This window comes from Sander lucioperca, chromosome 1 (assembly GCF_008315115.2).
Source record: "Sander lucioperca isolate FBNREF2018 chromosome 1, SLUC_FBN_1.2, whole genome shotgun sequence".
Taxonomy (NCBI): Eukaryota; Metazoa; Chordata; class Actinopteri; order Perciformes; family Percidae; genus Sander; species Sander lucioperca.
Genome location: NC_050173.1, coordinates 20290841 through 20316024, shown reverse-complemented (window position 1 = coordinate 20316024; position 25184 = coordinate 20290841). Strand labels below are relative to the sequence as shown.

Sequence of the window (25184 nt, the reverse complement as noted above, 5' to 3'; positions counted from 1 at the left end):
TACGTGGTATCGGATGGGTGCATAGACTGGCGTACTCGTCAGTACCAATACTGGCATTTTAGTAAGTATCGGAGGTATTTCCGATACTGGTATTGATATCGGAACAACTCTAGTTAGTATCTGTGTTCTATTTTTTAAAAAGCTGATATTTTGGAAAGCTTTTCTCTCTGTGTGCATGCAGCGTGGGCTCTTGGTGCAGGTTTGTCTGCATCACTGAAACAGATCCAGGAACTGTTTCCCAGGTGGATAGATAGAAAAAGTAAATAAAGACATTTACTATTGCTTTTTCTGTTTTTGAGTACTGCAGGTGTGAACAGCCTGCAGCACATTCATATTGCCTGACATGCCCCGGGAAGCACAGTATGAGTGTCTGTCGTGTTGATTCTATTGATTTGCCACCCGCACTGTATTATCATAAAGCCAATATGCATGTCTGTCAGCGGTGGGAAGTGCATTAGGGTGGTTGGTTTGTTATCAACACTGATCCGTTAGCAAACACATCTACACGGACAATCTGTCATGATCATTTTGTCCGTTTTGTTTGTTATTTTCTACCTTTTTATTTGTCAGCCTTTTCTTTATTCCTCTCTTAAGTCTTTCTCTTTGCATTTCTTTCAGTGTATGTTCTTTATAAATCTCTAATTTGCAAGTGCATCATTGCTGGATGTATTGTTGCGTTGAGGCACTTATTCAAAATGCATTTAGCACTGATAAAATGTGCTGCCTCCCCGCTCTCTGTCACTAGCAGTCGTTGTGGGGCTTAAATCAAAAGTGCTGTGCAATTAGAAATACCCTCCTTTCTCAGGCAGCAATCAATAGCTTTTGGTCTACATTCAATACCATATTCCGCATTCTCTTCCCCCAAACCGCCTCTGACAAAAGCTGCTCTCCCAGGACCAGAAAACGATCCACGTGGTGGGTGTCACACAACCATCAGTCATACTGCAGCTGTGTGTGTGTACATTTGATTCTGCCTCCATATCTGTGTATGTGAAGCCGACATGCCCTTCTCCTGCTGATGCCAGAGTGTGTAATAGATTGATTTAATTGTGTGTGTGTGTGTGTGTGTGTGTGTGTGTGTGTGTAATGTGTCAAATCTGTCATGGATCCACATAGACTCTATGCTTTGTCTCCCCAACCTACACACACTAAGATACAGCAGGTGGGCTGGGGCTGCCAGTCAGGCTCCCTCAGAGTCTAATCGGGATCTGGAGTCCTGGTCAGTAGAAGAGCTCCCATTATGTCAGAACCACAGCCAAACCCCCATCTCCTGTAATTGAATTGGCATCTCCCAAAAATAACTCCCTTGTCTCTTCTGCTTGGTTCAGCCCTAATTATTTCTCTGTCTGTCTTAGCCCTGTTCATTCCTCTTTTACTTTCCTCGCATGCAGATCTCCTCTCTCATCACAGGGGAATTCAGAGAACATTGCTCTTCTGTAGCTCTGCGTCTTTGTTGCCACAGAAATAGCCACTTGTTCCCTAGCGGCTATCCCTGGCCTCCTCTTAATATACAGCAGCACATCCTCTCGCACCTGCATTCACGGCTAATGTGCGCTACACAGCATATTGCCACTGTACCATTGTAGCTAAACTGAAGAGGGAGATAAAGCATCACAAGCTGCTGATGTAGATTGAGATTTTAGGAGGATTTTAAGATACATATTGTTTAATTTTCAAAAAGGCATAGATGTAAATGTTAAAATTAAGGTGTTATGTAAATATTCTGGAAGTAAGTATAATGTCAGTTATATAGCTGTATGAGAAGTGATTACATTTAAAAATGCAAATGAAAGAATATGGACTAAAACTGCTGCTCATATTTCACTCACATAAATGAAACATGCAGCATATTGTAGACTGCCTTTGTTTCCTTGTAGCAGCCGAACAACAGATTGACTCTCCCAATAACTACAAACAGTGTATTTCACCCCCCACCCCCCACCCCCCGGATGGAGGCACTGGTGTTGATGTGTGCTCAGTAGCCGCTGCCATTCCCTCCCTTTTCCTTCTTCACTTGGCATTCAACGGTGTGGTTGACACTTAAGCTGCATTCTTGGCACATTGGGTTTGATTTCACTGTGTGAATAGAGATTATTCAGCAGAGGAAAGAACAATCTGCGCCTGTTACTGTGGCTTGTAAGAGCTACAGCTGCTAATCTGAGATGCACAGTAGCTGGAAAAATGGGTTAAAGGGATGAAAAGAAGGAGAAGCGGCATGATGGAGCATCAGTAGAGTGTTTGATGAAGTGAGTGACAGGGATTGAGGGCTGGATTAAAGGAGGTAAGAACGTGTCAGAAGATACTTAGTTGATACATAAAAAATATACCTGAATGAGTCTTTGTTAGCCGTGTGTTTATGCATCTGACTTTTTTTTCAAGCCTCTGAAATTCAGTATTTTTAACTTTCCTATTTCGCCCATCTTCTTTCTTGACACAGGAAATCTTGTGCACTGCTCCAGTTTCAATTTTCTGGAAAACAATTATGCCCATTGAGGAGAAGGAATGGTCAAATAAAATGCTTATCTTTGAATTTAATCTGTCAATTATGAGTAATTGGAGGGTCAAAACAATAATACCAGAATGCAAAAATGAATTCCCTCTCACTTCAAAATTATCTCAGCACCTTGCTGGGGTAGCAGGAACATTATTTTCTCCCCCTCTTTATCTCTCTCTCATTCTCACAGTTGCCACGCAGGCAGGCAGTTCTGATTGGAAACGTTATCAGTGGAGCACACATTTGACTTGGATTGTTTCCCGAAGTGAGGGCTCATTATTGGCCTGTTGGATAATTGTCGGCAGCCAAAGTTGGTTCAGAGAGAAGTTTCCACATTGCCCCGAGGCTTCATTTTAGCTCAGGGTTCACAGAGAGGAGAGGAGATAGGGGAAGAGGGGGGGGAATAAAGAGGCTGCTGACGTATTGAGCTGTGGGTAACATAGCCATAGCTGCAGTGTGTAATTCACACACTTACAGGCTTGGATTGATGGTACTGTAGCACAGGTCTAAAATGCATCAAAAACTCACAAATGATCAGGGGGACAGAAAGTGCTTAGGTACAGAGGGGTACATGACAAAGAAGAAATTCAAAAATAGGAGAAATCTTTTTGAAAGAAAGACAGGAAAGAGTTAATAGTGAGCGTGACATTATCTCAAACCACTGGTAGTCTGATAATCTGCCTGGAAGTTGTGTGTAATTGATTCTTCTCCGGAATATAGCCTTTAATAATTGCTCTGACTTTGCTGTTAAGCTGTGGGTAAACTCAACATTGTCGACTATGTCAATATTAACACTCCCAGAGTATATGCATATTCTCTAATCATGTTATCACACTACGTATGCACTTGCTGTAAGAGCCAAAAGTGAGTTTGGGTACGAACTTTTAAAATTCTAATCAAATTTTACTAATGCAGTCGATTATAGCTGTCGCTGTTAGTGCTGTGGAAATGTTTGCAGACCATCTGCAAGGCTTCTCAGACAGGTTCATTAGTTTAATACAGTGAATGACATAGATGACTGCAGTTACAGTATATCATGTTAATTAAGGGAACTGAAGCGATTGGAACAATTAATAATCATCATAGTCATTATGTCAATTTGGAAAAAAAATTGAGCCTCAGCTGGACCTATAGATCAGAAGCCCTTCCCTCGTCGTCATAGTGAGATGGACTGTGCCTTTTAGTGTCCCTGTGGGGACAGCACCATCACTCACGGAAAAGGACTATGTCCCCTTGTGTCTTTAATATGTGTGCATGTGTTCATCCATTAATGCTTGCATGCCTGCATATGTGTTTTTTTCCCATAGTGTTTGCTAACATGCCTCTTAGCTCAACGGGCTGAAAAGCCTCCCAGGGTTGATGTCAAGTATGTGAAGAGATGGAGCAGGTCTTTATATGTGCTTGGTGATGCTGCAAGAATGAGTCCCTGTGGAAAAACTTACCAGGGGGGTTCCATTCTGAGTTTCTTTAGGAGGAACTCCAACTTCAGGTATTGCTCTTATGGCACAGTGTTCTTATAAATGCTTGCAAGCACAAATATATGCACACATATTATTTAGGATCCCAGACGTACAGCAGAACAGCTAAGAATATATTACCAGCATTAGCAGTTGGCTGTCACACACAAGGAGGAGGATGTTCTGACATTCAGGGGGCTGAATACTTCTGGGATTTATATTCTTGACATTATTTGAGATATTTGTGTGTGTGGGTGTGTGTGTGTGTGTGTGTGTGTGTGTGTACTATCTCAGTTCATTTCAAGTGAGAGAAAGGGGAGCAGCAGCAGCAGCATCGCTTCATCTCTGTTGTGGTCACCTTGAGCTTCTCGTACACTATACCTGCAGAATGATAGGCAGACAGGCTAAATGAAAGAGGAGACATATTGTGCATGAGAAGCATCCACTGTGCCTGATATTTGATATACATGTGTATTGAAGATGTAAGAGAGAGGGAACAGCAGAGAACAGAGAGCAAAGAGAGCAAGTTGTCTTTGTTTCCTCTTTATTCATGCAGTGGATGAATAAACCACACCAAGGCCACCACAGAAAAATGAACATGATCAATAATGTATGCTGTATAAATTAGCCACATTCCTTTACAGAATACAAAAATACAGTGTCTTAAAGAATACAATGTCTTATTTTTCAAATATATAAATGATAATGTTTTAAGAGAGTTCAAAGGAGTTGAGGAGCTAAAAAGTGTTTACAGATACTTTTAGCCACGCTAGCAGTCAGTCTGTTTGTTGTCGGTCACTTTTAGGTCCAGACTGAAATATCTCAACAACCATTGGATGGATTGCCATAAAATTAGGAACACAGATTCATGTCCCCATCAGGATGAATTATAATCACTTTGGTGATCCCCTGACTTTTGGCCAACGCCATCATTTACAGGTTAAATTTCAATATAAACAATTTGGTTTATGGCCAAATACCTTTTAAAACTAATGGCATTCCCATCAGCCTCAGCTTTTTTTTGTATGCTACTTAGCAAATGTTAATGTGGTAATAAACTAAACTAAGATGGTGAACATGTTAAACGTTAAACCGGCTTAACATCAGAATGTTGGCATTGTCATTGTGAGCATGTTAGCATTTAGCTTAAAGCAGCCATATTATGCTCATTTTCAGGTTCATAATTGTATTTTAAGGTTGTACCAGAATAGGTTTACATGGTTTAATTTTCAAAAAACACCATATTTTTGTTGTACTGCACCGCTCTCTCTCACTGCTGCAGATCCTCTTTTCAGCTGGTCTCTGTTTTAGCTACAGAGTGAGACCTCTTTTCTTCTTCTTCTTCTGTACTATCTCTGATTGCACTGCACATGCCCAGTAGCTTAGATGTAGATCATGTCAGCTAGCTAGCTCCATAGACAGTAAAAGAGGCTGTTTCTACAACTTCGGTCAGTTACAAGGCAGGATTAGCTGGGAGACTTCTAAATGAGGGCGCACATGTAAGTAGTTCTTTTGTAGATTATGGTGAACTTGTGTGTGTTGTAGCAGTGCTTTGCTACTGAGAACGAGGTAGCATGCTAGCGTTAGCATTAGCGTTAGCATTAGCGTTAGCATTAGCGTTAGCATGCTAACGCTACGAGCTGATGGTTGCGGTTAGCCTGCTCGTTTCGGCTTGTGACGTCACAAGCCGTGCCGATTTTGAACAGCTCACCCAGAGACTGAAGGCAGGACACATTCAGAAACTGTATCTCACTCTAAACAGCATGGATGGATTTTTTTCAAAGTTTGTATGTGTGTGGAAGCACCAGAGACACAACATAACACCCCAAATCCCAGAAAAAGTGATTTTTTCATAATATGGGCACTTTAAAGTACCGCTGTGCCTATAGTACAGTCTCACAGAGCTGCCAGGGTGGCTAAAGAGTCTTAAATTTAAGTTTGTAAAATGATTGCAGCATTTTCTTCCATGATTTAGACCCATATAATATAATATAAAATATAAAATGCAGCATTGATGTTTATTCCTGACCTCATGATTTCACCGTGTACTCCATCTCCTGGTTTATTAGCTAACACTGTGCAAATGTACTTTTATTAATTTTCTCTTTAATATTTAATGATATTCTTGGTCTTTTTCCTTATCATTAGTTTTCTTGTACTTGGTGGAAATTCCACTTGCAGTTTGAGGACATTTTTTTTTTACTTTCTTTCCCTTCAGTCACAGTAGAAAATACAAAAGTATAAAGAACACACACTTAACTGTAATTAGTTTCCTGATTGCTGAAGGAGAGTTCTGTCTCTTTACTACCTTGGAGGTGTTATGAAGAAAATTGTGTCTTTGCAGACTTAACTTTGTGTTTTTGTTGATTAATATATTTTTGTACATATTGGCTACACGATATTAGTGTTTAAGTTGTCATGACACTGCTCTTTTTCATTAGGTATTTCTGCTGTGTGACATTTTTCATCTCATGGGGACATATTTTCGTTAAATATAAAATTGTAACACTGTTGTTACAATAAATATGAGCAATAAACACTGGAACCTCCCTGTGTTTGGAGTAGCCTGCAGTACTCCACATGTCAACCAGGAGAGTTTGGAGGAAGATGACAGGCTGCAGGGATTATATCTCTCCATCATTTCAAGTCACTCAGCCCTTTTTACAGACGCTTTGTTCGGAGAAAATTACCTTGTTGGCTGAGACTCGGCTCAAAACTCTCGTCTGTTGTCGGAGATACTTACATGGATTTTCTGGAGTTGGCCAGAACTGCAATTTGTCAAACCTCTCATGTATGAGAGTGCTGATAGACAGTTGCCGTCAAATAATTTGTACCATGTAGTGTGCATCATCCTGCAGGAGACCTAGGTAGATGTTTGGGGTTACTTTATCTTCCTTAGCTTGTTATTCAAATGTTTTAGGGTTGTCTGTTATAAATTGATGAGTGGATTATTCATTTATGACTTTAGAGTATTTTAAAGTGACTAATATGCACAAATATATTCCTGCAGATGATAGGAATGTCCCCTTTCCACCTACAAGCAATAGGAGTTCATCTCAGCTCACCAGCCTCCCAACACCTGCACCTTAATCAACAGCTTAATCCCAATAGCCTAACTCCAGAAACTCTCTACCTTGAAATTTATGACCCACGTGCCAGTCTGCCACTGCATTGCAGAGGAGAAAGAGAGTTGAGATTGTTTACAGTGGTTTTCTCTGTTCACTCTTGGAGCTGGCATTTAAGATGGATGAACTGTGTAACTCGGCTTCACCCAGTCGGGGGCTATATGCAAATGTTGCGCTTCGATTGAGCCCAAATTTGCCCTCCCGGAGCAGATAAGAATTCCTCCAGCTCTAATGCACACAGGGTGTACAAAGATAGAAATGCATGCATGCACACATAACACACACTCACGGGCACATACACGCAACACAGTGAGATAACAAGTCACTTCAGGTCCCCTAGGATCCCTACGCACAGACTTAACAGAGCACACACACACACACGCACAAAGATTTACACAGTATCAGGAAAACAACATCTTTACTCTTGAAATTGCCCACTTTCAATTAAAAGCACCTTAAGCGCTTGGAAAGACCTCGATCAATTCACAATTACCGAGTGCATCTGGCTACTGTACACTTGAAAATGCACATTGACTCAGATCAATAAACACACATGAACACACTAAGAGTCCACATACACACCCTCCTCAGGTGTGCTCCCACATCTCTCTGCTCCGGGCCTGTATGATTTACCGGCGTAATGGTGAACAGTAGATGCTGCTGTTGTGGGTTTCCGCTGCAGCAGGCGGATCAAAGCACTGATCAAAGACTCTCTGCTATATTGTATGCTCATTTTCTCCAGGATCTTCCCACTGGCTTAACAATACTCCAACATGGCTCCCTCTCGTTTCTGTTTTTTTCCTTCTTGGTTGTAGTGCCTGGCTCTATAGGAGGAGAGCCATACTATATATAGTAAAAGGACATTCTGTGCATGTCAACCTGGGTATTGTATATCCACTGTTTGTGTGTTAGGTCCTCTTGTGTGCATTAATACTGTACATATCCTACCATGATAAAAAAATGTATGTGCATAAAAACACACATGGTGTTAAAACAGGGGTTGATTTATGCCATTTCAGATTTTGATTGTCCCTCACTATTTGTTTAATAATTACTTCCATTCATTATGCATGGGTGTGGAAGACATTGCTCTCAGGAGTTATGTTGTGCATCATGTGGTATATTGACATTCTATAACTTTCTATACACTTTGACTTAAGAGTTGGTATAAGGAGGATGCATGAACTTTACTCTACATTTACTGAGAACATCTGGAAATTGTTAACATGAGCAGAGGTCCCCCCAAGACAGAAGAGACCTTTTTTGGAGTTGTGCCAGATAACAGGCATTGATTGGTCAGTTCTGTGGTCGAATCATATACTCACACATATCACATCCTATGTTGATACAATGCATAGGATATATACGTTGTTCACACAAAGAAAAGGCAGAACGACTTTTTGGAAGAATTTGGGTTGGTCGTTCTCCAAGCTCTCTGCAGGAATTTGTAAAATTGATGCTGAATCTTTGCTTGTAATAAACCTTTTTATAATCAAGAACAGTGTCGGCGGATTCCTCTTCATACAGCATCACAGCATTACTATTTAAGACCCCACAATCACAAAACGTAAGGGTATGCAGTATTATGCCTTAATAATCGAATGTGTAATTTGAAGATGCTAATAAAGTTTTACTGTTAGGATTGCTATTCTGATACTCATTCTTTGCTTACACATTCAGTTTTTTTCCCTAGTTGCCTAGTATCAAGCAATTAAAGATGCAGTAGGTAAGACTTGTAAAACTAACTTTCTGTCATATTTGCTGAAACTGACCCTATGTTTGAGTAGAACTACATGAAAGAGGTAATTTAGAAAAGAATCCGGCTCCTCTGGCACCACCTACAGCCTGTAGTGCGATTTGCAAAAATCCACATCTCCCTGTTCAGATCCTCCAATCTGTCAATCACTGCTCATGCACACGCATTCATTCTCTCTTGTGGGGGGAGGGGCTTAGGAGACCGGGCTTTAGCAGAAAGGGGGGAGGGACTGAGAAGTTGTCGATGTTCAAATTCTTTGGCTAAGTCCTGGATCTTCCCAATCCTACCTACAGCACCTTTAATTTAGTTTAATCACAATTATGTGTATGGATCAACACACTCATGTTCACCCTCATAAGCGACCAGAAGATTGAATTGGTCTCTATTAATCAACTAATTGGCATAAAAATGCATATTCTAAACACAATATTGTTTACTTTTTCACCTAAGCTGATTCATCACATTACTTTTCAGTTGTGAGTTGGTCAGCAGTGCATCAGATTTAAGAGCTGTAACTTTTAAGCACTGCACTGAGCCGGAGAACAGCTGCTGAGAGGGCGATACATCACTTTAAAAAAAGAAAAAATGCTGCTGTTTTTGTTTTCTGATCAGGCTGTAGCTGGACCTCAAAATGCCATTATCTTGATTACAAATCTGGCCATAACATAATTCAACGTCACCTGGAAAACTTAAGCCTGTCCGTTTGTCAGCTGAAAGAAAGCAAGCAACAAAATGGAAAGTAAGGAGCAGCAGACATGAGGGTATTCATCATGAAAAATAACATCATAATACATCATTAGTAGGAAGAGAAAGTGAGAAAGGAGAAGCAGGGCAGACTTTATGGAAAATGGGAGAGGAGAGAGCTAAGTTAATAGACCTTCAGTGCAAATAATATTTGCTAGGAGTGACAGGCAGTCAGAAATACACTATCATTAAATCCACATACCATTCTGCTGCCCTGATTTTAAATCACAAAATGAATTGGTATTCAGCTGTGTTCCTCACTGTGAACCCACTTTACCTTCCACACACACTTATTTACATAATCAATAGTTTTTAATTCAAGAGTTTGGTTTCCTGTAAACTTTCAGCATTTGATAAAGTTCTGAATTTGTCCAGAGCTATACTACAGTACATCATGTTGACCTTAATTCAAGGCTTGAGTAATTTATTGTCTAAGAAACATGTTAAATTCCATGAGTGGTCACTTGCTAATAAAGAGTGACTACTGTTATTTCTTCTGAGCTAATTGTACCTTACTGGCACCTGGATGACCCACATGTATCTCCAGTCATGGCTGTTAGATAAGCACAGGTTTTCCTGCCTCATTAACAGAGATATGAGTTAATGGTTAGGGACGCCAGGCATGACAACCCCCCCCACCCCCCCCTTGCCCACTCATTTAATTAAACGGCCGGAGCTAGCCGCCATAACTGGGCTGTTCATTAAACCCGTATCACAGACACAGAGATGCAAAATGGAACCCAATCCTAATCTGAATTGAAGAATATGATTCCCAGGCAATGGCTTCTTCGACTTATTGAGATGTGAATGTATGCGGCATATGATTGGCTTGCTCTGTGTTAAGTGTGGGTGTGTATATATGTATTGGATTGTTTGTGAACCAGATTGCTGCAAACAAGGAGGTTTGTGTAGATTGTTTTAATTTGATTAGGAGCCACCATTTCCCAGGAGCTGTGCTGTGACCTTGCATGTGCAAAATACAAAACCTCCTTTTGACCATCTTGGTATATAGCCATATGTATGTCAGTATGCATATGCCAAACACTGCCCTTCAATCCTCACACAACCCATTCTCACATGACACTGTATATGAAATGTTTGTTCATCTTGTTAATATGCTGCGTCTAATGATGCATATGAAAAGCAATCAGTGAGGCAGCAGAGGATCTGCTTGAGGAGCGGCGTTAATAACTTAGGGAAGCAGGAGATTGCAATGCCCCCGCTGGCTCAACAGACACACATACAGTACACACAGGAAATTCACAATATGCTGCATTCAGCACTCAGGTTTTGCTATGCACTTAATTTCCCATGTATGACTTAGTGGTTACGTTTAGGTTAGGGTGTATTTTGTATTACATGCACCACTGTATTCAGACTGGTTCAGATATGTGTTTTTTTCTCGGTAAAAAGGATATTTTTTGTGTCTTATGTTTTGCACACATCTGTTAGCATATACTGTACATGGCGTGTGCTCTGTGTGTGTCTTTAGGATCAGTTAGAACAGTGTATGCTGTAACCTGGCTGTGTGTAGTGTATAGAAGAGCAGCTTAAATAATTTACTCACCGCCCATTCGAGCTGAACGCACTTTCACACCTTCCCAGCAGCAACAGCTCCATCTCAAGCCTCTTCTCGGCCTAATGACAACTGATGGCTGATAGTGTAAACACGGATAAATGTGTTACTTAATCTCTTGTCTCGTCTCCTCTCCGTGTATTATTTTAAATATAATTGACACAAGTGCAATATGTACTTACGATGAAAGGTTTATGATATAAATGCAAAACATTACATAATTTATTGCAGCCTCTGCATATGGTGCGTTGCTCAGTCAGCGCAAATCTTACAGAAGGAAAACCCATTTACATAATTTATGTGAACAGTTGAGTACAGGCCGCGGATAGCAAAGCTGCTTTGCTGGTTAACGCACTGATTAACAACCTATATTATCCAGTCTCTGTTTTCTTTTTTATCAGCCAATCAATATCAAAACCTGACTTGAAAATATGGGGAAATTCATATAACATGATGCACAAAAAGTTGTGTGCAGCTGTTGCAATGTCAATGTCAGGTGTGACTGTGGATTTGATTTTTAAACAAGCTTTGGTCAAGTATTTCAGTCTATAATCCTAATCGTTCATTAGTATGAACAATTCTCAGAGGCGTTAAGATAATTAAGGCTGGTGCTCCTTCACTGCTGTAGTTTTAAACTGTAATTTTTGGATTAAAGCCCAAACAGCTCTAGTGTGACTGTGGAGGCTTTTCATCGATTTTTCTCTCAGGCTAGTTTGTGTGTGTTGAACATGAGAATCTCCACCAAGGGACCTTCAACTTAGCATTATTTATGCCAATTGTTTTATCATCTAGCCTCATCCTCACAGTGCCGTCCATGCCCTCATTAACAAAGTTACAATGATTTTTTATTTGGGGACATAGAAGACGTGCATGCCGTGCTCTCCTCAGCTGTGTTCTGACTGATGTGGGCAAACAAGGCATGACAGGTCCTCCCAAATTGAAATGTCAGCCATCAAGTTAATTCCACAGAATCAGTGTAAGAGAGAAAGAGGGGGAAAGAAAGGAGGCAAACAGAGTGTGGAAGTGTTTTCACCAAACCCATGACCCCTTCTGACCTCCCCCCTTCTTGTTTTAATACCGCCCCCCCCTTTAATTTTTTATTTACCACAGCATTTCCAATTATTCCGCATTGCCATCCTCCGCCGTTTTCACGTTCTACCTCTCGACCAGACTCACCATCCTCCTGCTCTCTCTCTCCCCCCTCCCCCTCCTGTCCTCTCTCTCTCCCCCTCTCCCTCTCTCGGTTTCAGTGAGATGAAGCAGGAGCTGGCGGAGGAAGGCAGCAGATGCTCCATCCTCTCCAAGCAGCACCGCTTCAACAAGCACTGCTGCATCCGCTGCTGCGCGCCCTTCACCTTCCTGCTCAACCCCAAGCGCCTGTGCCTGGACTGCCAGTACAACGTCTGCAAGACCTGCTGCACCTACAACAAGAAGGACAAAGGCTGGCTCTGCTCTGCGTGCCAGAAGGGCAGGTTAGTGTTTTCTTACACATTCACATACACGCCGGCGGCGGAGACGGGGAGAGATTAGAGACAGAAGAATGAATTGGGACGAGAGATACGAGAGATGCTGTGAATTTGTAAAGTGGAGGATGCTGAAGTAGGGAGGGAATTGGGATGAAGAAAAAATAGATATGTGGCATTTATGGGGGGAAAAGAAGGGATTGAGAAGAGTGTTGAGGAAATATGGACACTGAAGGAGACAGATGTGAGGGGGGAAAGTGAATGAATGAGAGGGAACACAGGAATTTAATTGAGTCAGCGCTGCAGGGATGGGTGGATTTAGAATGTTGTTTGATTTGTATTTAGGACATCCAACTGTTAATTTCTCATGAAAAATAATTGTTTTCAGCTTTGCTTCCGTGCTTTTTTAACATTCCTGGTAGTGTACAGCAAAGGGGGAGAAGATGGGGCCATTAAGGAAAAGAGGGTACTAAATCAAAGGAAACATGTGTGTAGTCTAAAGTAATGTGTGTGTTGGGGTGAAATGACAATATGTACACTGCTGGAAAAAACTGACACAGAAAGATGTAAACACGGCATAGCAGGGAAGATGAATTATCATGCATGTGGCAGTTTTTGTCAAAGATTTTTGCCACACAACTCTCAATTTGTTGTGGGAAATGTGTGTGTGTGTGTGTCTGTCTGTCTGTCTGTCTGTCTGTCTGTGTGTGTCTGTGTGTGTGTTTAATGCTGTTTATGCATGCATGTCTGTCCCAAAGCTTTGGGAGTTGTTCTAGTGCCCCGACTTACCATTGGATGAATATTAAGCTTTCTCTCTGTCTGGGCAGCAAGGGTGGGGTGTTGGAAATACTGTAACGCTGGAGTGTGCAAGTCCATCTTTGTGGGGGATTTAAAGCAGGGTGTGATATAGTACCTTTGTTGCGATATTTAGAGTGCAATATTACAAAGAAGACAGCAAAGGATTAGAGACGCAGGTGTGTCGATGGTGCGTTTCGGATTTTCTCTCTGTTTTTGTGTGTTAAGGTGGAGGTGGACAGGATCGCAGAGCCCCTCCACTTGACCTTATCTCTTCCCCTCAAACCCTCAGCTCTGTATCTTTTTGTCTTTCATTGATTTTTTGCTGCACGGTGTATTGAGTTAGACCCACTGCCCTGAGTCCTGGTGTATGAGACAGGAGGGAGGAGTGGGAGCAGAAGAGACAGCAAAGAGGAGGAGGGAAAGATGATGGCAGTCAAAAGAGGTGGCAAGGTTTGCGTTGATCATATCTTCCCTCACACTCTGCATGTGTCTCTCCCGGGGGCTCAGTAATGTTCTCATTAGGGGTTTAGACTGAGTAACAGATGGGCCTGATGTCACAACATTGCTGTCGACCAGCTACATATAAATACAGCACTTTTCATTAGCGCATTAAAAGGGCTTAAATCTGGTTTTAGCATGAATTTCTCTCTCTCTCTCTGGGTGGAGTCGTGTCAGTTGGAACAGTAATTTACAGCTTGCACGAGTGTTGAGCTTGAGGCTAGAGAGGCGCCCTGGACATTATTTTGGAAATAGCTATTAGTCTACTGGTGGAGTGGATGATTGCAAAGGAAAGGCATTGATTTATTGCTAAACAGAGCATAACTGGTGGGAAATAACTAAACTGCGAAGTAATGCTTTCTAATGCTTGCTTTCTTCTACTAGGATCAGTTTGGAGTCATTGTGCAGTAAATGCTAATTAAGCTATCTGCATGTTATTTACAGTACTTTTAAGAAAACATTCTTAAAATGAAATATAGCATCAGTATAAGTCAAGTCAAAAATCACAAGTTCAAAAAAATATACTATACATTCATTCATTCATAATAAATCTACTTATCAGGATCTTCTCCTCCTGAATGTCAGTGGGTTGTGGCTCTTTTTGAACCATTTCTGAGGGGGTTCTGCTGAATCCAAACGCAAAATCAATCCGCAAAAGGGAACAGACCGCCAAATGGTCTCCCTCGCATGCACCGGCTGTCCATCAACATTCACAGTGGCACGGCCACGCTGCTCACAGGCGCGATCCGTGTAGGGAAAGCAGATTTGTAATCATTGCACACATAGACACACTTGGGAGACTAAAGTCACCCACTCACACATGGATGCGCATAAGACAGTAATTAATTATTTTACATCCAGGCAGACACGTTGCTTGCAAGCAAACAGACATGTGAGCACACACATCATATGTCTGTTTGTTAGTTAGTTAGTTAGTTAGTTAGTTAGTTAGTTAGTTAGAGGTGGACACTGTCATTGATTGGTTGAATATTTCAGTTTTTGTCAATTGATGTGAGATGTTAGCGTGTCAAAGACAGATGGTGAATAAAAAGAAAAGAGTGCATCAGCAGCTTTGTCATAACACCTTTCTCGTCTTGTAAATCTCTCTCACACACACACACACACACACACACACACACACAGTCAAATAATTTTAGTGGAAACTAAAAAGTCATTTATTCTTGTTTTGGCTCCACACCCAAAGCAGTGGGGAGAATGTTAAAGGGGAGCGCAGGAGATGAAGAGCGATGAAGGTCAAGAGCGAGAGGAAGAGGGGGAGGGCAGGAGGATGAAAAAGATTAGAAGAGGGAATGACAGAGGAGGAAAGTACTTGTCCTAATTATCCGAGAGGTGAAATGCTATTTGATTCTCCTTTTGTTAAGACTGTCACATTGAATTGTTCCTCTCACCGTTTTATTTCCTGCTTCTCTCTGTCTTATCCTTTCTCCACCTTTTTTTCCGGTCCCTTTTATATTCTAACACTCCCTCTCTCTGTCACCTCCCCCTCTCTCTACCTGATGAAGTCTCCATTTTCCACATTTACATTTGAGCCACTGCACTTCTCTGCGCTTAATCTGCAGAAATGGATGGCTCTGTGCCTGTCTATACAGTCCTCAGGCCACATAATGATGTACCTATATATACAGTGTGTTTGTGTGTGAGCCTGTGTGTGATTGTGTGCGTGCATGCGTTTGTGCGTGTGTGTGTGTGTGTATGTGTGTGTGTGTGCACAGAAATAGCAATACACTAAAATGACTGTTCTTACCACTTCATGGCTTTCATAATCTCATCCTAAAGCACAACTGTTGGGAGATTATGGCATTTGCTGCAGACCTATGTATACTATACTGTACATATATACACACACACAGACAGACACACACAAACAGGAGAGGCTTACACATAAGCACATGCACAGTGCACACACACACACACACACACACACGCACACACACACACACGAGAGGCTTACACATAAGCACATGCACAGTGAAATGCTATTTGATTCTCCTTTTGTTAAGACTGTCACATTGAATTGTTCCTCTTACCGTTTTATTTCCTGCTTCTCTCTGGCTTACACATAAGCACATGCACAGTGCACACACCTATACAGAGCATTTTAATTCAATTGAAATACATTTTTGGCATTAAAAATTTTATTAAAAAAAAATATGTGTAATAGGGGTAGGGTGTAATTCTCCATGCATGGAAGCACATCATTGTACTGTTGCATTGCACAACTGCAAATAGTCTGTAAATACTTACACACATAAGCTCTCCATCCACATAAACACAGACACGCACACACACTGCTGCAGTTAAAGTGCGACATTAACCGTCTGTCGTATTTTAAATGTGAGTCTGAGCGAGCTCTAGCACTGTCATGGTGGTGCAACCACGTAGCTGACATGCAGCCACGCACACAGTTCACATTTCATTATTTGGTTGGTTCTTTGCCATGGGGCTGCCTTCATTGAAAGGCCAAGCAGGAGCTGATTTAGCTCAGGGGCCTCAGGACACTATCTTACAAGCACATACAAACACTCTCTAGTCGTAAGAAGTCTTAGTACTGTCATAGTTTCTTTAACATGCAACCACACAAATGCACACACACTCACATTTATAGATATCACATGCATGTCACATCTATTTATTGTTACAATAGCAGCTCATGCCACTTTCTCAGAGACTGTGAATACTTGCTGTATGTTTTCACCTAAGAGGAGAAGTGAATGGATGTTTTTTACCATATAACAGGATTCATATGTCACCAGACAGACTGTCAATCACAACGCACAGAGATGTGCCAGTTTGATCTGATCATATAAATCCTGCCTATTTACTCCTGCTATGGAATCTGTATCTTGTACAGCATCACATATTTGGGCAATTTCGTAGTTTTCCATTAATTTAATAACTGACTTTTGACATCTCGAGGCTATTTCTTCTCCCTTTTCACCCCACTGTTGGGTATCGGTAGGGTACAGATTTAATTGGCAAATTATCAAAGATGTTTTATCAATATTAATAAAGTTGTCAAGGTTATTAATAACTTTATCAAATCGACAAACAATCAATACGGGGCATCACCCTGGAAGTCAGGGACCAATAATCAAACCGTGAAACAGTCTCATTTCGGTGGTGTTCCCTTTTAAAATACTGATCTGAATTAACTTGGTTAATTTTTGGTATATTCTAAATGAACAAAAGGAAGGAGGAATCCAAGCAACGACCTGTTTAACCAGCTTATTACAATAAGTACACAAATAATCACAGACAACTGCTATTTAAAATATAGTAGAATTTATTAACTTCAAAATTATCAATGGCCAATTAATAATCCTTCGATCAATTAAAACCAATATACCTTTTTTAAACTACAACAAAACAAAGCAAAAACAAACCAGCACGTGATGTGAGGAGACACGTCTGTGTCTGTATGAGTGTGTGTTACGTCCCTGACACACCAACCAGACGGGCCGACCGTCGGCAGAAAAGCCAGTCGGACTGATCAGTCGGGTCCCCGAGGTCTAAAAATAACTCAGACACACTGAGGCGACACCGACTTGAGCATACGCTCTGCGCGTGCACGAAACGTAATACGTCTCCATAGCAGCAGGCGGCGCTGCTCTGTATTGTTTCCATTAACAGTCTGATTATTTCCCAGAAAATGAAAACCGGCAGCAGATTGAACGAACGCGTCACGTGGTTTTTTTTTCTCCGGAAATTCACAGCCAGACTGTCATGGCGGCTTGTTCAGAATCAAGGGGGTAAGCCTCTCCTCGGACCGCGAACCTCCTATGGCGCTATTTTAATGCTACAAAGCGATCACCCCCCGTTAGCATTCCATTGACTGCCATTCATTTTGGCGCACTTTGACAGCGAATAACTTTATGTCTGAAGCGTTTAAAGACTTGTCCGTTGTTTATTTCTAAAGAAACATGACAATGTATAAAAGACTCCATTACCTTGTACTTCACGTTATGGCTCCATAGCAGACGTTTTTATAAAAATAGGCTAACGATTGTGTCATAACCACGCAACTTACTGTCGCATAGTAGAGGAATCACCGTATAGTACAGGAGAAGCGCGCAGGCAGTTTCGTCTCACATTAGCTGTTTAAGTGCAATTACTAATGTTAACTAGCATTTTAGTTAGCAATAATTAGCCTGTGCCTATGTTATCTCCTTACATATACCTACGCTCTCCGTCTCTGCTAGATTGGGAATGATTGAGATTTGTCTTGGCACAGCTACCAGAAGACTTAGAACTTTCAGACACTTTGCTCACGTCACATCTACGTCGTCTCTCTCAGTTGGAGGCTGCGCTCACCGGAAAAGTGCTTCTAACGGCCTTCACTGGTCTCCGTCCAGAGCAACGGGATCTGTTGGTCCATGCTTATATACTGTCTATGTTCAGAATACGATCTCATATTGTGCTAAAATAGTTCACAGAAACGTGTTTCTGAAAACATTTTAAGCGAGAAATAGGCCATGCAGTTGCTGAATCTGTCTTCATTTCAGATTGACAAAGGTCAGTTTAAAAGATTTTCGTCAGATTTTGAGCGGCTCATCCGCTCCCCATTTCCGGGTGAGTCCCGACTGCCCTGTCCCCGACTGAACATGTCTGGTCGGCCCAAATGAATGCCAACGGCTCCTCGGACGGCCGACGGCACGGGACACACCGAACAGACTCGAGTCACAGACCTCGCCAGATGGCCCGACGCCCGATTATCGGGCTGGTGTGTCTTCTCTCTTAGAGAGTGCGAGGAGGAGGGGGTGTCCAAATGTAGTCTAGTTCAAAGACTACAAAAATGGCTACTCCTGTGAGCTGCACAAGACTATTTAGCCTCAAGAGGGCGGTAGTGGTGCTGGGTGCAGCGCTGTGTGGCTAGAGTAAGCCAGTTAGCTTTCAGGCTAACGTCTTACAGACCAAAAGAACACACTAGCTACTTTGCTATGGGCTAGCGGTTTAGCTATTCACGCACCTGTTTGCGTGTGTGTGTGCGTGCGTGTGTGTGTGTTTGTGTGCATGAGGTTAGTGAAAGAAGAAAGGGGAAAGAAAGAGACACACTTAGATCTTAGTTATCGATAATGACCAGCCCTCTCAGTCACTCAGGTCTGGACTAGCGTGAGATTAGGGCAGACTCTGAGAATTTCGTCTGACTAAGGGGACGTTCATTATAACCACTCTGGTGCGCTAAACAGCTGATTCTCCGCGGGGTTAACCAACTCCGCCGGTCTACACAGACCGCAGGGTGGCGTCCTCGTCTCCTCGCGGCTGTGAACAGATGGACCGACGGAGATTATTATCTCGCCGAACAGTAACTAAACTCCTCAGCAGTGGGAGAAGCACTATCCTTTACACTCTGAACAAGCTACATATTCAACACAACATATCAACAAATGCACCGTGATCAGAGTACATTCACAGAAATAGATTTGACTCAGCGGTCACAATCATAGATTAATAAATCAAATGCGCACCCGTAGCGCTTATCAATCGATCACATTAATGGTAAACAATGGCAACATTAGCCTTTACACATTAATAAATTACTATTACTATTTCTCTGCCCAGAAAACCTTAACCCTTCTTATTGTGTGTTCAGTCCATCAGTCCGTAGGTTTCCACGGAAAAAACAGAACGCAATCCGGCCGCTCGTCAACGGCCGCGTTCTGATCCCCAGGGCAGCGAGGAACAGGCCAGAGTCAACTTTGACGAAACAACGGTGTCCGTGTCCGATTTTCTTCTAGAGAACATCGTCGTTCTCTCTGCAGCGTTGAAACACGACGTGTGTTTCCAGGATCCACTTAATTAAATCCACTTTGTTCAGAAATGGAAGTTTTTAGTACTTGTGTGCTTCCTGCAGCAGCATGAGCCACCAGCGGAAGACCGGAATTTTTGGGTAGTCAGGCTATTTATGGCTCAGGTCCCCTGACCCGGCTCCATGCTGTTTTATGGTCCCAGGAGCCAATGGGAGATCAGAGTTCTCGGACCTGTGGCCATTTTGTGCAGTAGCACCTACGTGTGACTTGCTGGTTGTTGCCGTGAAATGGCTTCACCCTCTTTTCTGAGGAGACATGGATTGGAATTTTCCATGTAGGCCGAAAATCTCTTTGTCTGAAAGACAGCTTGGTCTTTTGTCTTTCAGAGACAGATGCGCTGAGGCCTTTTGGTTAAAATCAGGTTTAACACAACTGATTACACCCCTTTTTATTTATGGATTAATATTGTAGATGCTTTATTGCTTGAATAAATCTATATGCTGCCTTTTTTGTTGTTGTCCACAAAGAAAATAGATCCTATAAATGTTTGATTTCTTAAACAGGCTGACAAATCCAGACTCCTTTATGACAGTGTTTGTATTGTTTCTGTAGATTTACTGGACATGCATAATGGTATTGAGAAGCAGGAAATAAACGTAGGGATTTTTTCCTTGGACTGCACAGTTTCTGTGACCCTTCACCTGTCTGTCAGCTTCTGTTCCATTCACCTGCTCCATATTAAGACCTCTATACAAAAGTGTAGGCGTATGTTTCTCTTGTTTCCATGCATGTATATTTCACGCACATGAATATTTATTTTTACATCTCAAAACGATCCCACAACAATAGCAGTCTATGTGTGTTTCTAAAGACACCGGCGTTATAAACTCCATGAACCCTCTGTTGTTGCTGTCAGACAAGCACCTGCGGCTAGGAGAGGCAGAGAGTCAAAGTGTGATCTTTTTCTGTCCTCCTTGCGGGGGTATTTTCTATCAGTGCGGGTGAGCAAGACTAGTCTTAGACAGGGTGGGTCTGCCCTACAGCACCGGGCTACAGATGAAAATGTGTGCACACCGCCACCGACGTCTCAGCTTTAATAAGGCATTTACATGTCTATGTATGTTCGTGTCTTGCTGCTTGTTAGCTCTGTGTTTTGTCTGGTTTTATAGCAGATGGATGAACCATGGATTGCAGGACTTATTATTGTGTGTGTTTTTTTCCAATAAAATGGTAAAATGGTCTGCATTTATATAGCGCCTTTCTACCTTATCGGACAAAGTGCTTTACAGACAAAGTGCTTTACAATTTGCCATTGCCTCGTTCACCCATTCACACACCAAAAGTGGCGGAGCTGCCATGTCATGCAAGGCACTGGCCTGCCATCGGGAGCAACTTGGAGTTCAGTGTCTTGCTCAAGGACACTTGGACATGCGGACAGGAGGAGCTTGCGATCGAACCGTCAACCTTATGGTTAAAGGACAACCCGCTCAACCTCCTGAGCCACAGACGCCAAAACAGCAAGCTGCAAGCCTTAGTAGATAAAGAATGGAAGTCTCCCCTCTCATTCGTCACACTGTGGCGCTATCAATTTGCAGGGTGGAGCTTTTAAATCACACACCACAAAATTAATGGCAAAGAAAGTTTATGTGTGCCATATTTCATCTCTGCAGTCACAGCTAACCCCACATGTTAACGTGCTCGGGATTAATAAAGCACTTTTTCATTCCAATCAGCACACAAAATTGACTAAATCAGGTGTCTGAACATTCCCACACTTGATACCCAGGAAGCTTTCATCAATTGAAACGGTTTAAAGTACGTAGAGTGCAGCGGAACCAACGGGCTCATCTTTATGAGCTGCAGGCACAGGAAGGAGAGCCACTAATCACCCTCTCTCCTTCCATCTCCTGCTCTTCCTCCCCTTCCGCGGCCTTGTCTCGTGTCCAACCCAGCTGACACAGGAGCCACCAGTCGATCGTAACTCTCAATGGTGATTTTGTACTTTATACACAGTCGGGCTCGACAGCAGGTATACACATGGGAGAATTACTTACACACACACACACACACACACACTGGTGTTTTAAGTTCTAAACACCTCCTGGTGGTCCCGACTTAGCTTTGACTAAGATCTATTTAAGTACCTTGGTCTCATTAATTGAAACATTGCCTAAATCAGAATCAGCGCCTTAATCTTACTAATGCAATGTGCAAGAGTTTCCTTTAAAACAAATTACTGCTGAGTTCAGCCTTGAAGCTGTGTGTGTGTGTGTGTGTGTGTGTGTGTGTGTGTGTGTGTGTGTGTGTGTGTGTGTGTGTGTGTGTGGTTCTGTAGCAGGTGATAAATCACGGCTATCCAGATAAACACTATGTACACATACATGCACAGAGATAGACACACACCTTCTTGTGGGTATGTTAATTCCTGTCAGTTGTGTGAATACCGTTGTGTGTTATTTTGCTTAAATTGCTGTAAGTCACAGCCTCTCTGACTTCACTCGTCGGCCTCCATCTCCCAGGCCTCCTGTGTGTGTTTGTGTGTGGAGGTGGGTGAGACTGAATCAGTAACACCTACAATCTGAGCACCACTCCAGGTCCAGTTGTGAAGCCAGTTACAGTGAGCCAGTACAGTCTGTAGTTCCTGTTATGTGTACCTGCGGGTATGTTCTGGAAATTCCCATCATTTCATGATTGAGGAAACTCCATGTGAACGGGTCATTTGTGGCTCACAGTGCTCACTCTGTAGGTGATTGGAAATCTCATGATTCTTAAATCGGTTTATGCAGTAAGTTGGCTAGTGGATCAGAACAGAAGCTAAAGCAGCTTGTTGTTTTTATTATAGGTTAGTGGGATTGGAGACAGAAATGGTTTGCCACAGATTGGAGCAAGACACAGGTAACGCCCAATAACACTTCCACTCTGGATGCTTTACAGTTGTGTGTCTGTCCTCTGTGTGATGCACTCAGTGGTCAAAATCTAATTTTGCTTTGAGCCTTATTCCTTTTCTTTTCTTTCTTTTTTTTGGTACAGTTTAATGTCTCTGTAACTGACAACTCTCCTTAATTTATTTGAATTATCTTAAAGTCAAACACAAGCTAGGTTAAAGCTGTGGTAGGCAGTATATATTTGGCGTCATTGGGCAAAAATGTCCATTATAACCTTTCAGCATATTTAGAATACCTTTAGAAAATCTAGCTGTGACGGGAGACTTTGGCCAATCACCGGTCATTTCAGTGAGAGAGAGTGTTCCTATTGGCTGTTCTACACATACATACAGATAGAGGAGAGGGAGAGTTACAGGAGGATGTCTCACTTTACTTGAAATTCTTTTTCTCTTTTTTTTTTTAAAGATTATTTTTTGGGGCTTTTCCCTCTATTTGAAAGTGGATAGACATGAAAGGGGGAGAGAGATGACACGCAGCAAAGGGCAGCAGGTCGGACTCGAACCCTGCGCCGCTGCAGGACTCAGCCAACATGGGGCGAACGCTCCCATTGGGTGAGCCAGAGGCCGCCCCACTTTACTTGAAATTCTGACGTTTTTTTGCTTTCTACCTACTGCAGCTTTAACTAGCTAGGTTAACTAGCTTCTACCTTCTGCTGAGTGGAAGCTAGTTAGCTTAGCTTGCATGTTTCCAGTATCTGAGTGAAATACAAACACGACAGGTTCTCCAAAATGTAAAGTGACGGAAACCAACATTTATTTTAGTGCACCACAAAAGTTAATGCATCCCCTAGCAACACTGGCCCCTCGTATGTCATTCAACTGCTGCTGTGGGAATCTCCCAACCAAAATCCTGAAACTTAAACAGTTTCCTTTAAATATGTAAAAAAAATATTTTTTATTTTTATTTATTTTTTTAAAACAATAGGCACAATAGCTGCGGAATCATTATAGTTTATACAATTTCAGTTCAAATTTAATTTGGTAATTAAAGCCAAATGTATTTTCCAAGGTGATTCAAACTGATTTTAAGAGATTTATTTGCTGCTACTGTTTGGCCCAGCACTGGTGCATTGCTGCTGGTAAAGAACTTAAGTCAGTTATGTTTCAATCATGGGTTCTGAGGTCATGACTTTTGATCCATCTACAAACCTTTACAGTGACTCAGAAGCTGCTGCACACTGATGTACTTAACTAGAAATGTTAATGCCTGCATGGAATCTCTATTCCCTCTGAATCCTCCCCTCCTGATTCTGCAGATGTGATCTATCAAAAACATCTCCAGCATGGGAGGCGCCCCACAGAGCAGCCAGTCGTGTCTCATATCCTTGTAGGCTGGCAGGAGAGGATGTGAGCTGCATTAATGGCAGACGAAGTGGATCTCTGCTTTTCTGATTAACAATTTAGTTCGATGTCTTTCACTGAACTGTTAAATCACTGTTTCTTTTTGCCCTCGTTTTCTGTGTATCTTTCTAAGAATTTGGCACAGAAGGATAGAAACCTCTCTAAAGCCTCTTTCCGACCAAGTAGTTACAGGAACGTAGTTATAGGAACAGTCCACTTCTAAACAGTTCTAACTACTCACCCCCAAAACCGGTTTTGCCATTTGCATTCGCACTGGCCAAGTGGCCATATGAACTGGTAGGAGGGGTAAGGGAGTGACGCAAGCACGGCAACGGTCTTTATAGCGTCGTCACTTGACTTTAGCGCCACATACAACAACAAACCAGCATGGAGGAGGCCATTGGAATGTTCCTGTTGTGCCTTGCCGGGATCCTCATAACGGAGTTCGAACGACGGCGTTTAAAGACTAGGCTGGAGTACTTAACAGAGAAACACAGAAGACGAAGGCTCCAGTGTAATATGATCCTAATTAATATGATGGAAGAAGAAAGAAGAGCAGAGCGCAACAGGCAAATGAAACAACGGGTAACTAGCATTAACAATTAGCTGGTTGAATGCGTGATGTTTGTCTTATGAGTTAGCATACGTAGGCGAATTGCAACAGACAGTGAAGAATATGTACTGTTTGTGTTTCAGACATTGCTAGGTCACTAAGGGTTCCTTTGTGGAAAAGGGAAAAGACCCTGCCCTGAAGTACGAGCTGAAAGAGTTACAGGAACTGCAGTCAAAGGAACTTAATAATCCCCAAATTGGTCCAGTCGGAACACGAGAAAAAAAGGTTCTAGGAACGTTATGTTCTAGGAACTCCAAAAATCCCTCTGGTCGGAAGGAGACTTAAGCTGCTGGATGAATAGTAATCTTTCTTCCTCTTCCTCTAACTTCACCCCCTTCACTTTTTTTCTAACTATCTTGCGCCGTCATCCCCTCCCTTAGGCAGATCACGCTGTCTGATCTCCTGCCACAGTCAACTCTCTGTAGCATGAAAGAGATAAGATATTGGTACCGCAGGATTTTCATACTCATTGCCCATTCCACGCCTGTCAAACCAAGAACCCGTTTTTTCCAATGTCCTGGTATTTTAGTATACTGTTGTTGTTAATAATAATAATAATAATGATGATGATGATGATGATGATGATGATGATGATGATAATAATGAT

The 25184-nt window shown here is 42.1% G+C and overlaps 1 protein-coding gene and 1 long non-coding RNA gene across 7 annotated transcripts in view; one reads left to right on the top strand and one right to left on the bottom strand.

Annotated features, from left to right (window-relative positions):
• The window catches only part of LOC116037858 (myosin VIIA and Rab interacting protein), a 153414-nt gene that overhangs the window by 77467 nt on the left and 50763 nt on the right, over positions 1–25184 (top strand). For all 6 annotated transcript variants that reach the window (XM_031281917.2, XM_031281919.2, XM_031281916.2 and 3 more), the window contains one exon: positions 12403–12624. In XM_031281917.2, the coding sequence (XP_031137777.1) occupies positions 12403–12624 (222 nt within the window). The remainder of the gene's footprint in view (positions 1–12402; positions 12625–25184) is intronic.
• On the bottom strand, positions 1291–21125 carry LOC118494819. Its single transcript, XR_004897024.1, has 3 exons — positions 21116–21125; positions 18721–18793; positions 1291–1305 (listed from the first exon to the last, which is right to left on the bottom strand). It is a non-coding gene; the product is annotated as an uncharacterized LOC118494819 (long non-coding RNA).